This window comes from Crocodylus siamensis, chromosome 1 (assembly GCF_052110815.1).
Source record: "Crocodylus siamensis isolate JL-2025a chromosome 1, ASM5211081v1, whole genome shotgun sequence".
Classification (NCBI taxonomy): Eukaryota; Metazoa; Chordata; order Crocodylia; family Crocodylidae; genus Crocodylus; species Crocodylus siamensis.
In genome coordinates this window covers 318,840,780-318,855,151 of record NC_143395.1, presented here as the reverse complement: position 1 = coordinate 318,855,151, position 14,372 = coordinate 318,840,780, and the positions used below count along the sequence as shown (strand labels likewise).

At 44.0% G+C, this 14,372-nt stretch overlaps 1 protein-coding gene across 4 annotated transcripts in view; it reads right to left on the bottom strand.

Moving 5' to 3' along the window:
• The window catches only part of STK24 (serine/threonine kinase 24), a 105,472-nt gene extending 96,679 nt beyond the window's left edge, over nucleotides 1-8,793 (bottom strand). For 2 of the 4 annotated variants that reach the window (XM_090023162.1, XM_090023152.1), the window contains exon 1: nucleotides 8,421-8,792. In XM_090023162.1, the coding sequence (XP_089879288.1) occupies nucleotides 8,421-8,462 (42 nt within the window). In that variant the 5' untranslated portion in view covers nucleotides 8,463-8,792. Of the gene's footprint in view, nucleotides 1-8,420 lie in introns of all 4 variants that reach the window. The other 2 variants (XM_090023169.1, XM_090023142.1) reach the window with 2 other exon arrangements.
• Between the last annotated feature and the right edge of the window lie 5,579 nt (nucleotides 8,794-14,372).

Genomic DNA, 14,372 nt, shown 5'->3' with positions numbered 1-14,372 from the left:
GAAGCTGGAGACAACAGCAACAGGAATGCATGACTGCAGAAACTAAATGAAGATTATAATTTTTCAGGTTAAAAGGGAAAGCATATTTAAAACTACATCAAGGATTAAGAACTGTGTGACTACAAATGAGCTGTTTCCCCACCCCCCACAAAGAACTAGTCCACTCTGTTCTCTGTTTCTACAATTATAGAATAATTTTTAAATGCAGTCTGCTATGGCCTGCTTTTATAATGCTACATGCAGCTTTATATAGTTACCTTTTGCTGAATAATTAAACAGGAAGAGAAAGCCCAACTCAATTCCCTGGTTTCTAAATTCTGGAAAAAGAAGAGAATGGCAAACAAATAAAAAACATCACTTAACCTGATGTCTTTGGAAGTGAGAGGAGAGGACCTGAAAAAAAAGTCAGTTAGCCCTTTTCAGACTGTTCAACTGTGATGTGCAACAGTTGGCTCATGAGCAACATCGTCCACAAGACCCTCCTATGCTGCTGCTGTCACAGGAAAATAAAAAGTTAAAATTGAGGTTGATAGGGAAAGAAGAATCTGGTGTTGCCCATAGTACATTACTTACCCAGTACTACTGTCCTTGGGCCAGTGAAAGTTGGCACCACTGCTGCCATATACCTGAGATATTTATTTTGCTGCTGAAATCAAAACCAAGATAAACAGCTTCCATATAGCTAAGACGAGGGGGGGGGGCAACCTGGAGCCTGCAGGCCTGGCCCATGGAGCCATTTTATCTGGCCCACAGAGTCATGGGGCTTCAGTGGTGTTTTGGTGGAGAACAGGGCTTTCATCTGTGTGGCAAGAAGAGATGGTAACAGCAGCACTGTGGGAGCAGAGGGAGAGCAGTGACAGCAGCTGTGTGAACTAGGGTGGAGGCAGCCCAAACTCAACACTAAGATCTGTTCAAGCAGCACCCCCACTCTCAAACTACTGACCCCTGATATAAGGTCTTGAGTTAGAATAGACTACAGCTACAAAGATAAAATTGCTAGGGCTTCACTCAGGAGATTACTGTGGACTTTTTACTGAACAAGCCTCCTAAAACTTCCATAGGCAAGTAAAAGAGAAGCTCTCTCAGCCCTCTAGGTGCAAGAACCACATAAATAGAAAGGAAGAAACTAGAAAGAAGCATACTGCTGATTAATTTTGAAAGAGAGTCAATCTGAATCTGCTATATATTAGATACATATTCAGTACAAGCCAAACCTCCACTCCTACTCCAGTTCTAGCTCATACCCCCTTACCATCCATACATACAAGCTTTACGGGGCACGGGATGAAGCCAAAGCTCATCTGGGGGGCAAGGGGGTGGGGGCAACTTCCAACCCTGCACACATCTGTTGGGCACATGGGGTATAGGCAGGCTGCTGCTGAGCACTTCAGGGGTCAGGTTCTTCCTAGTGGGGGGGAGGGGGAGGGAGAGCTGGGCAACAGCAGCACTGGGATGGGGGGGACTATGGAGAATTTCGGGGTGGCTGCTGCCTTCCCTACCCCGAACGCAGCCTGGGCCCAGCCCCCACCCTACTCCACCAGGAAGAGCCTAGCACAACCTCCAGCCCCAAGCACATAGTGGCAGCCCACCCTTGCTCTGTGTAGATCCAGGGGGCATGTCAGGGTACACAGGGGTGGAAGCCACTCCCTCCCTGCGCACCCTGGATGAGCCACAGCTCCATCCCACACCTCCCCCTGCCCCTGACGCAGCCCCACTCCCTCCCTCACTACAGGGACCTGGATCTGCTCCCCGCCCCATGCCCCTTCCCTCCCCCCACTTTCTCCCAACAGACTTACCAGACAGAAGCTGCTCTGCAAGCTGCCGGGTTGTATATCAGCAATCAAATTGGTATCGGCCAATATGGCTTGTTAATAATCGGCCACCAGCATTGGCCCAAAAAATCTTTACTAGTTTACCCCTACCCAGCAGTGTGGAGAACAGCATCTGGCTGGTAAGTCTGTTGTGGGGAAGGGAAGAGAAGGGAACCCCCAGAACAAGACCCCCAAGGTGAGGGAGGGAGGGGCAGGTGCTGCTCAGCCGGGATGGGAAAGGACTGTGGGCAGTTTGTCCGGGGGCAGTCAGCTCCCACTGCTGCACACCCGGGGTGGGGAGGCATGAGGGGCATGTACCCCCCCCTCAATTTGTGCAGGTTTGAGGACAGGCTGCCTGTTGTGGGCTCATGGCCAGGGGCTGTGCCTGCCTCCTTCTGGCAGGAGCCCTAGGCCAGAGCTGTGCTCAGGGAAGGCAGCACTGGGAGGAGGGGCTACGGAGTGGGCTACAGTCACCCCAAAATCCAGCATAGCCCCACTCCCAGCACTGCTGCTGCCCACCCCTTCCCGAGTGCAGCCCCGACACAGCCCCCTGCAGGAAAAGGCCAACACAGCCCCTGGCCCTGACCAGCAGGCTGCACGCTATCACCATGTGCACAAATCCAGAGAGCACATGCCCCCATGCCTCCCCAGGGGGTGTGCACAGCAGTGGGAAGCTGTCTTCCCACCACTATGCCCCCCAGAAGTGCCACCCACGGCTCCACCTTGTCCCCAACCCCCTCCGAGCAGCCCATACCCCACTCCCTCCATTTACCATTAGGCCTCAATCTGGCTCCCCCACACCCCTTCCCTCCCACAGACCTACCAACTGGACGTTGCTCTCCAAAATGTCAGGCTGCATTCCTGACCATGTGCATGGTGTGGCTGTGCGTAAGCAAGCAGCATTTATCAGTGGCATTACTGGCTACACCAGCCAAAGAAAGCCAACTGCTGATAATGTCAATTTACCCTTTATCAGTGCTGATCAGACAGGGACCAATATATCTATGCACCTCTATTTGTTGCAAAAGTCAGTACCTACATAGTTAATTCAACATGGGGTCAAAAGGAGAAAAAGGATGATATCATTCTTTAAGCAATTTATTGACACATGGAAAAATGTAATTCCCCCACTCCCACTCTGCAATGGTACTAGAAAATCACTTAAACCAAAACATTAGACAAGTTTGGGTGCTCAGTTCTAACAGCACCCAATTCAAAACCCCACACACTGAACACAGGATCACAGAAAAGTAGGGCTGGAAGCTATCTCATGAGGTCATCTAATCCAGCCCCCTGCTCAAGCAGGATTATCTCTAACTAAACCATCTCAGCCCAAAGTCCATCTAACTTCTAGAAAATTTTCAGGGATGAAGAGCCCACAGTTTCAATAGAAACCCCATTTGAATGACTTATCATCTACAACCCGAAATTCTTCCTAATCTCCAACCTAATTTTTCTCCACTGCTGGTTGAAACCATTGCTCCTAGTCCTGTTCTAAAAACCTAACCTGAGATCTAGTTTCTCTAAGTAAACTTTAACTTGGTCTTCCACTACCCTGTGCTGTCTCCTTTCCTACCTCTGTTGCCAGCTGTATTTGTCATCTGGTAGCTGTCCTACTTTGTGAAGACAAAAGTAAACAAGCCCACAGAATCATGGGGCTTCTGTGGTGTTTTGGGGAGAAGGGGGATTTGCCTGTGTGGCAAGGAGAGATGGTAGCAGCTGCACTATGGGGGAGCAGGGAGGAAACCCACACTTCAGACTTCTCTGCATTATCTGTACCTGGACTGCCTTCAGTAAGGGACCTATACTTTCTTTGGTGCTCCTCTTACTATTGACATTCTTGTAAAATCCCTTTTTATTACCCTCGTTAGCTGCATCTCTAATGATGCTTTGGCCTTCCTGATCTTTTCCCTACATGCTCTTCCCTACTAACATGCCCAAGTTTCCACTTTTTATAGGATTCTTTTTTGAGTTTCAACTTATTAAAAAGACTGCTGTCTAGCCGGGATGGTCTCCACTTACACTGCTCATTCTTCCACTGCATCAGGAAGCTTCTTTCTGCAGCCTTAATACAGTCTCCTTAAAATACATCCAGCTCTCCTGGACTCCTTTTTCCCCTCAGACTTGCCATCACAAACACCATTTTGATTTGGAGGTTTATGGGGTGTCATGATGAATGTATTTAGGTACTTTTCTGATTTTGAATGTGGTTTAATAAGAGGAACTTAGGAACTAAGGAGAAACAAGTAGATGTGACTGCTAAATTTCTCGTGCTATGGCAAGCAAATACACTAAAGCAAAAACAACTGCCACTCCCAGACATAAGCAGAATGTGATGTTATTGGGTTTGGCACCCAAGGCACTGTCTGCCTACAATGGAGAAATCAACTCCTTTATAGCAAAGGCACTTGAGAAAAATGGCCTATCAGCCAGAGAAATGCCAGATGTCCCAGGGAGAGAAGTTTCCAAGTTTCCAGAGGATACTGGATGAGAAACTGGGACAATGTTGGGGGTGGGGGGGGCAGCAGGGCTGGCCTGGAGATATTATAGGGCAGTAAGATGGCTATGGTCTTTGAATTTTCTCAGGCCTTGGAAGAGTCTAGGTCCCCAGCAATGAGGGCTGGCAGAATTACCAGGATGGATGAACTCTTTATATAATAAGTTATTTTGCTGATCTGCTCCTTACTGACTGCCTGTGGCACAGGATGATCACCAGGCAGGTATTCCAGGCTAGCTCATTCCATGGAAAGGGGGACCCTAAAAGTGTTTGCACAATCCAAAGGGAGGCCACCTAGAGCTGGCAAAGACTCCCCTGCTGTATTTGTGAGGTCTCGTATGAGGGCAGTGGAGCTGAGGCTTGCAAGTAGTTATCCCAAAACAAACCTTGGTCTGTTCCCGGGAACAAACAGTGGGACATTTGCATATACCACTTCAGTTTCTGCTTTTCTTAACTTTCAAGTAGTTGGTTAAAGAACTGAAGAATAATAAAAAATAATATACATAAATATTTGTACTGCTCTTACAAAAACATGTCTAAACAGCATTTAATAAAAAAAACCCAACACATTATTCCCTACCCAGAAGATTTTGCCTCCAAAAGAAAGAGAATTTGTACTAAGATAGAAAAGAGGTAGCAATCAGTCTATTTGAAAGGAAAACTTTGCATTATGATATGAAGATGAGGTATATGAATGTATTATTTGTTTAAAAAGGAAAACACATACTTTTTCTCCTTGGAAAAATCAGCAACATTTCTGAACCAAAGATAAGCCTACCTTCTTTAAAAATAATCAATCATTCAAAACAGAGTAGATGCCTTTTTTCACCCTCAAATTACCATATTTAAAGACAAGGTTTAAAAAAGCCCCTCATCTTACATTCACATACAAGGAAACCTCATTAAATATATTGCCTACCATTAAACTGCTGCCAAAAGCAGTATGGGCTCAGTAATGGAATCTAGCTATGAAGCTGATTAAATGCAGCCAACACTGAGCATGACTATAAAACACATGGCCCACATTGGTCAAACATGCTCATTGGAACCATGTAGGTATGTGTGTTCCCTCCACAAGAAACTGGCACCAGGCTTAAAGGTACTGCAATACCAGGCTGGCACCAAGAGAGCCAGAGCCAGCCGTGACCTTTGGTGCCACAAATGCTATATTTGAACTTAGCCAAAGAAGCTGATGAGTTACCACAACCCATCTAATTAACATTTAGTAGCCCGCCACTGAGCACAGACCCCATCAGTGCCATTTTTTTCAAGTCATGGTGAGCCACTGCACTGCATGCATGCATGCTTTTTTTCCCTCTTCACTCCCACAACTGAGTTGTCCCTTTCCAATGATTTGTTTCTTCACCAGCCTTAAATGTCTGGTAAATATCACCAAACAGGGCCCAAACAGTTCACCCCGATTCCCTGTCGCCCCCTCTCTCAGCTTGCTGCATATTAGTGTGGCCCTGTCCTCCATAAGGTGAAATCGAACCATGTTGCCTTCTGCCTCAACTTCACATAAATTTTTGGAGGACTCCAGGACTCCCAACAAGAACACCTAGTTCTAGTCATGAGTCAGAGTTAATAAGCACACACAGATCCTTTCTGTGTGCGTGGGGTCAGGGGGAAAGAGGTATAAGAGGAAGAAACTCACAGGAAGCAGAGTGAGGCAGCTAGCTATCTGACCCCCAAGATTTATTTTCCCTGTTGCAGCACAGGGAGGGGAACAAATTCAAGCCAAACCTCCAATAATTAGATTCTACACCTGGAAAAGTATAACAAATTTATAAGTTTAGCATCTATAGAATCTAATTATTGAGAGATCATCTTATATTTGAGTAAATATGGTATTTGCAGATGGCCTGTAATTGTGATAACCACTACTATGACAAATTAAATGTTATAATTGAGGCTTTGCAATTTAGGACTTCACACTTACAGCATGTGGGCAGAGACCATACAAGTTTATGGGTCTCTATTATTTCACATAGTACCACCTTTATGCTATCCAGAGTTCTTTACCTACAAAGCAAAAGCTTTATTTTACCATTGACATCAAGCATAATATATACATGTATAATTTTGCTCATGTGTTTATCCTACAAGCCTAATCTGAAACATTCAGTCTTTAATTTGCAGTTTTTTAAGAAGCAATAAATTTATCTTATGCCTTTTATGAATTTCCATTTCATCCATCACATTCGAACAGTCTATATTACACCTTATGTCTTCCATTACTGCAAAAAAGGGAAAATCAAACACACTGAACCACAAAACTGTTCCTTTAAAAAAAATTAGTGATTTCAAAGGTATGTGCAGGAGATGGATGGACACTCTGGCCTGGAAACTGGCCCCAAAGAGAGCTCTCCAGTTTATAAGAGGACTGGAGTGAGGGGACACAGAATCTGAAAGGTTAAAAAAAAAGAGAGAAAAATAAACAAACCCCGCCATACATATGTTTTACATTTTAATGTGTTCTTTATTATTCCTTATCTATTATCACACTGCCGCATTGACCAGATAGTCACCAGTGAAGGACACATGAATGTGAAGTTTTAATTTCAAGTCTCTGGTGTCTGAAAAACACATACTGGATAGCTAGAAAGCCTATAAAGATCCACAGTCACACACAGATATAGCTATAGCTATATCTATATATGTACGCGTTTTTATAGGCTTTCCAGCTATCCATGTTTTTAAACGTATTGCAGGGGGGAAAGAAGAGAAATACATATGCCTTCTAGGTATCCATGTTTTTGGATATAGCTATACATGTTCATGTGAATATGCATGCATGCAGACATATACAGGTACTCCTGATTTATCACCATCCCGGTTAATGCCGTTTCATTTTCATGTTGTCGATCTATTAGAGAACATACTTGTTTGAAGTTGTGCAATGTTTGGTTATAACGCTGCTTGACTGCCACCTGCTAGTAGGTAACTACTGAGATACAACTGGATTTGATTAACATCGTTTCACTTAAAGTCACATTTTTCAAGAATGTAACTACGACATTAAGTGAGGAGTAGCTGTAGCCTGTAAACACACACACAACAATATATAATTATACATACATAGATATGTATATACCTAAAAACACAGATAGCTGCAAAGCCACAAACACAGATGCACACTTCTCTTTCCAGCTATCCATGTTCTTAGATCCACAGATATGCATGTATGCATGTGTATATATGTATGTATACATACATATATATCCAGGTGTCCAGTCAGGGTGTCTAGACTGTGAAATAAGTTCTCTCTATAAGTGATGCAATCACCTACCCTAGAATTCTTCAAGAAGATGTCTACTAGACAATCGCCTTGCCCCCAGTTATTTTTTCTGCCTGGTGCAAGCGACTGGACCCAATGATCTTCCAAGGTCCCTTCCAGTCTTACAATCTATGAATATTGGGGGGGCGGGGAACAACACACACAACACAAGCACACATATGTTCATGGTGGGGGAGGGCTTTCTAGTTATCCATGTTTTGTGTGTGTTAATGTGCATCTGCATAGGCTTATAGGCTTTCCAACATACGTGCACACCTTACTGGCTTTCCAGATATCCATGTTTTTAGGTAGACAGATACACATGTATATATGGGAGGAGGGGGTGTGTGTAGCCTTTCCAATTGTTCATGTTTTTAGAGATGTAGAGAAGTGTGTGTGTGTGTGTGTGTATATATATGTGTGTGTGTGTTTTTAGAGATGTAGAGAAATATGTGTGTGTGTGTGTTTTTAGAGATGTAGAGAAATACGTATATCTATATATCTGTGTGCCCAGACGTATAGGCTTTCCAGCTTTGATACACAGACACAGGCACACAAATATCTGGGCAACCTGAACCCCGGGCCAAGCAGGATCAACTAGAGGCGCAAGCATCCCCCGCAGCGCACCCCTCCCCAGCTGCCGGAGAAGCGGGGGTGACGTCACGCGGGCTCGCCCAAGCCCTGGCTCGAGCCCCGCAGGCCGTTGGGCGGACGCACCCACCCCCCACACGAAGGCCCTGAAGGTCACGGTTCCCCTCCTTCTCCTTCGGTCGGCCTGCGGAAAAACCCTGCCCACTCAGCGGCCCAGGCCGGGCCGAGGCGCCGCGAGACTCACCTGCATCCCCGGCAGGCCCGGCTGCACCGGCGAGTGCGCCATGGCGGCGGCGGCTCCGGATGTCCCTCTCCGCTCAGCTCATCGCCCAGCCCCGCGCCCCGCCGGGTCAGGTCGGGCGGTCACGGACGCTGTAGCCGCCGCGGCGCCCGCCCCATCCCCTGCGCGGCGCAGCCGTTCCGGGTCTCGCGCAGGCCCCGCTAGCAGCAAGAGAACAGCCCGAGAGGGAGGGGCGGGGCTTCAGCCGCGCGCCCTGCCCCCTGCTACCTGCCGGCGGCACCAGGCCCGCCCCCCGAACCCTGCGCGGCCCCGCCCCCAGCTCATCCAGAAGGGAAGGGCGGGAGGGGCGACCTCTCCCACGGACCCCCTCCGCTCCTCTCCTGCCCGCAGCGGGGCAGCGCATGCGTAGTGACGCGACCCCGCTGCTTGGCGGCGGTTGGGCACACCCGAAGCCCTGCCCCTCTAGCACAGAAAGACGCCGTCTTGGGGTGAGGGTTAGAAGCGATGTCAACCCCAGTACCTATCTAGTATACAGGGCTCCTGGGTTTTTTCTGATTAAAAACAATATCCCTAATGTTTGGATTGCAGAGAGTAACTTAAAATCCACATTGTTCCGTGATTAAAATGAAATACCATACCTATGCATGATGGGAGCATTACAAGGGTCCATGAAGGGGCTGCTTGGGTGGGCCTCTGGGGTCCTGTGGGGAGCACATGTGTCCTGCTAGATAGATATTCTTATCAGGACACGTTCTCCCCACACAGCCCTTTTGTGGGCCCTCATAGTGCCCCCATCACCCCACAAGGAGCATGTGTACCCCTTACCTCCCTTCACAACCCCCTTTTGTGCACACAAAGGGCTGGCGGGGTGGAGCTGGGGGCAAAGACCACTAAAGATGGCTGGAGGGTGGGTCCAGGGGAGGATGGCCAGTCCCCTGGGGGCACTTATGACTGCCCCTGTGCCCTGGCAGGGTTGGGAAGTCAGTCCAGGGAAGGCCCTTGGCATGAATGGAAGGAGGCCTGCAGGACAGAGTGAGCGGGGCGCCCTGCCCCTGCCTAACGGGGATGGAGAGGCCCTTCCTGAGGCGGTGAGAAGGCAGCACTTGCTGAGCAGGTGGAGATGGAGCCCACTGGCTGAGGGAGACCACGGGGCATGGGCACGGCAGCCATGAGAGCGAGACCACAGTGCATGGCCACAACAGCCCCCATGGACCTTCTGGAAGGCCAGGACACGCAACCTTCTTGTAAAGATCAGACAGAAGCCACCCGCAAAGGGGCTTTTGAGAGGTAACAGGGAGAATCCCCAAACCCCTGGTAAACTGGCCCCCTCAGTCACTGATCCAACCAAGCATGAAGCCAAGGGCAGCCTGAGGGTGCACTGCAGGCAAAATCTGCCCTCCATTACAAACAAGCGCAATGGCAAAGACTACTTGGTAGCATTGAGGGGATGTTGTAGCCATGACAGACCTGGATTGTGCAAAAAGCAAGTGTTGTTGTGGGCAATATCTTTTATTGACTGAACTGCACTGTCGGGGATAGACTTAGACAAGCTTTCAAATGCAAGGCATTAATTTGGTTGTGTAAGAGTAATGGTGTAGCCGGGGTGGTCCAGAAATTATGTGAGGCGAGGATTTCTTAGAGTGATCTCTTTTATTGGACCAACTGTATAGTGGGATAGAGATAGACAAGCTTTTGAGTGCAAGACATTCTTCATCAGGTGTAATCAGAACAAGCATCTGGTGAAGTAAGCTTCCGCCCACAAAATCTCGTGCTACATCTGCATCTACATCTATCTTAGTCTATTCAGTCTTTCAGAACAAACCAGGCACAGCATAGTAAACATGCCTCAACTTTTTTTCACTATCCTGTGCCTGTCTTGTTCTGGTCACAGGAGTTTGAAAGAATATTTAGAAACTTAAAAGGCATATATAGTTTTTCTCATGTATTAATTTTTTCTAAAGAGAAACCCCACTTTTCCTATCTTTAACTTAATCTAGTATGAATTAGCTAGTAACAAACATCAGAAGTATTAATTGCACTCACGTTCTGCCTATGCACAACAGGTCTCTGTTGCATGGCATTCTGGGCAGGACCGGTACTTTTGGGGGATGGTTTCTTTTTTCTTAAAGCTCTAATACTTCAACTGTTTGCATTGGTCCTTCGAATTTTGATAGAATGAATGCTGATAATTTAAATTTGTCTTTTTCTTGTCCAATGAAAAGTCCATTTGAAGTGAGTATAGTTATAAAACTTTAATAATCACTATTTCCCTCCCCTCACCTGTGTTTCTCAGGAAGCTTTTGGCAACATGCCAAACTATTTGCTTATTGCAAACATTGTAGAGAGCTGGGTGTGTGCTGCTACCAAAGGAATACTGGCAACTGGAACCTGTCAAAGCAAGTGTAGAAAAGTGGTTGGGGAAGGAGAGGGCAGGAACAAGCAGATCAGATTATCTTCTCACACATGGTCTCTTGAGTCCAGCCCATGTTCACAGCATCTCACCCCTTCTTCTAGAATCCATCCATTAGATCCCCTAAGGAGGAGAGTAGTGTGCACACAAGCCAGGCCAGGCTTCTTTTCACATATATGTTTGCAAACACAAAGTTCCCCCCCACACACACACTCCACTAGAAATCCATAACATCAGAGCTAGCAGAAAACAGACTTCTCTCTGCTAAATTTTGTTTGTGGTAACAGTCTGTGCCCTGGTATTAAAATTTAGGACAGAAAACTTTTAGAATACATTTTGGAAGGGAAGGGAAAGGTGGCTATTACAGTGATACATTTGTAACACTTGTGGATCATTTTACTTTTTCCATAGAAAATATGAATTCAAGTACAAAACACTTCTGTTAATAGAAACTTATATAGGCTGAAAAGTCAAATGCTCAAACTTTAGGAAATGCCAGATTGGAATTTGCTTATTCAGCCTTAATTACTGTTTTCTGAGTGTGTGTTCTAGTATAGTTCTAATGATTTCACAGTGATTTTTCCACAAGAACCCCTCTGCATTCAGTGGATAGAGTACACATCTAAGGAGACAGAATTAACAAAGGGCTAACAAAGCTGTGTATCCACTCAAATTTATCATAACTGAAATAACTTGAAAAAAGCTCATTTTTTATCATCTTTTCTACTCTTAATGATTTTGCACTCCATTTAGTATGTGCAATAAAAAAGTAACTTAGCTTCACTGCTATTGATAGCCGATTCCCATTATCATATGCAATAGTACAGGGGTTCCCAAACTGTGGTATGCGTCGCTCTGGGGTATAAAAGACAGCTCTGGGGGGTACATGGGAGAAATTGTGTGATGACAGATTTAATGCATAATGACAGCGTAATGACATTGTATAGTGACAGAGTAATGACAGTTTATTATAATAATAATTGGCGTTTAAGGGATTCAAATATAAAATGTATGCTGGTAGAGGTACATGGGCAGCTGGTAAACCTGGAAGGGAGTATGCAATAAGAAAAAGTTTGGGAACCTCTGCACTAGTACAATGCTGTAATCTGACTGGAACTATCATAGGAAAATAAAAACGAAACACCACTAGTTTTAGTTATAATTTAAAAAATAAAAACAATTAAAAACACCCACACCTCCATTAACAAAACCTCTCTCAAATCTAAACATTATGTGTAAAACCCCTTTAGCCTTTATGCCATTGGTATAAGCTTATGTACATTGGTGCTATTTTTTTCTGTCCATTTCTAAATCCATTCCAGGGACAACATACCTTGACCTATATTGTATATTGTATTTCAAGGAAGTTTTGAAGAAGTTTCTGTTAAATACAATGAGATAATTCTGTGGCAATAAACTATTCTAGTATTTGTCCCCAAGTGACATTTGAGATTATTTACATTTTTTTAAAACCAAACAACCATTATTTGAGACCAAGATCACTCTCTCGATGTATGCCCAGGATGCAAAAACCCAGCTCATCTTTTCTGTTGATTTCTAGATCTCATTTCCTTTTGACTCCAGCCAATACTTTAAAGCCAAAATCTCTGCAGTGTTGCCGGTTTTGTGTGAAAAAGTTACACAAGAAGAATGTTAACTAGAACATTCTAAAGCTAGCTTTTAAAAATACAGGAGATTTTTGTTATTGACCTGGTCCAGGTCAAAAATGTTTCTAAAATCTTGCATTGCTCACTAGTTTCCAGTATTTTTCAGAAAGAAGCAGCTATAGTCAATGTAGATATCTGTTAAAAATGTGACACGTATCATTTTTAGCATCTAAATAAACACAATTCTTGTGTTGTATATACCCAGCAAATTAAAAGCATAGATACCCTATACGATACAATTCACTATCTTTTCTGAATGAGGAAACAGAGAATATTTAAGGAGCATAATGCATAAGAACTATAACTATTAATAAACTTAGTAGTTGTATTAATAAAGTTAAAGATCATGGAACCAAACCAAAGCCATCATACTTTATGCCTTACACTGTACCCAAAAGTAACTTTTTTAATAAACGAGGTCGAACAGTCATAAACTACTACAAGACTGTTTCAGGCTGGACATAAGGAAGAATTTCTTTACAGTCTGAGCCCCCAAGGTCTGGAACAGCCTGCTATCGGAGGTGGTTCAAGCACCTACATTGAACACCTTCAAGAGCAAATTGGATGCTTATCTTGCTGGGATCCTATGACCAGCTGACTTCTTGCCCTTTGGGCGGGGGGCTGGACTCAATGATCTTCCGAGGTCCCTTCCAGCCCTAATGTCTATGAAATCTAATCTTTTTATTTCATTTTGATGTGAAATGATACACAGCAATTTACATAATCTAAAATTAATATTCTAGAACATAGAAAGATTACAGCAGCCACAATGTGTTCCTGTTTTCCCAAAATTAGTTTACATCTAATCACCATGGTAAAAAAATAGGGCAAGTGCAAGTATTAACTTTTGATAAAAATAGCCTGTGGAAGAAGAAAATAACAGAAAAGTCCTTGAGAGAACAGTAAGCAGTAACATAAAATAAGGCTGAAAAGGATGGGCCTAAAAGTGTCTCGACTTCATATGTAGTTTCTGGAAAATCTGTTGAAAATGGCACAACATAAATTATTCTGTAGGTCTGACCATGCTCCATATGGGCCCCCTTTTCCTCTTGTATGTGTTTTACGTTGTTTTTATTCTATTAGTGTCAGTAGACTCCCTCCTGATGAACAACAATGTGTTACTAGAATATGCTATTTTGGCTTTTGTAGGGGTAAGAATCAGACCTACACATTATAGCAAATAGTATATTATAGCCATGGTCCAATAGCTAGTTGACTAGGCAGTTTAATGAACTTACAGCTTTTCAAAAAGTAAACTACTAGCTGAAAATTCCTGCTTTTACTCACTGGCTCAAGTTTAATTTATCTGGATCTTAAAGAAAAATCAGTCAGTTGAGCTGTTTTTGAGTTATTGAAGTATGAGGTGAAATGGTGTGTTTCAGACATTAAGAAAATTATTCATAATCTTATTTGTAGTTGGTTAAATGGAACAAGACTGAATGGTTTTTGTTCAAGTATGTAATGGTAAGTCAGAAATAGGTCACTTGAATTTATGAGTTGCAAGGCTGATTAAATGGTCTACCAGTTAACTATGGAAAATTGGAAAGTTTCAACAGTTCATATTTTAGGTTGATTATTATCCCATACTATTTTTTCTTAGCTTGAAAAAATGACTGATAATCATAAACAAAATGGGCAGAGTTCCATACAAAAGTGTATACCCTCCTACCAAATTAAGAACATTGCTTAATGCAATTTCTACTCTAAGTTAATTTGTAGTCAAAGATCGGACAAAAAAGTTAAAATTAGATGTTGAGGATACACATGCTTGCCACTACTACAATCTGGAGAGCCTTGAAATAAATATATATATATGAGGCTGAATTAAATTATAAATTAGGAGCATCATTACCTTTTTCTTCACTAACAGCATGAAAA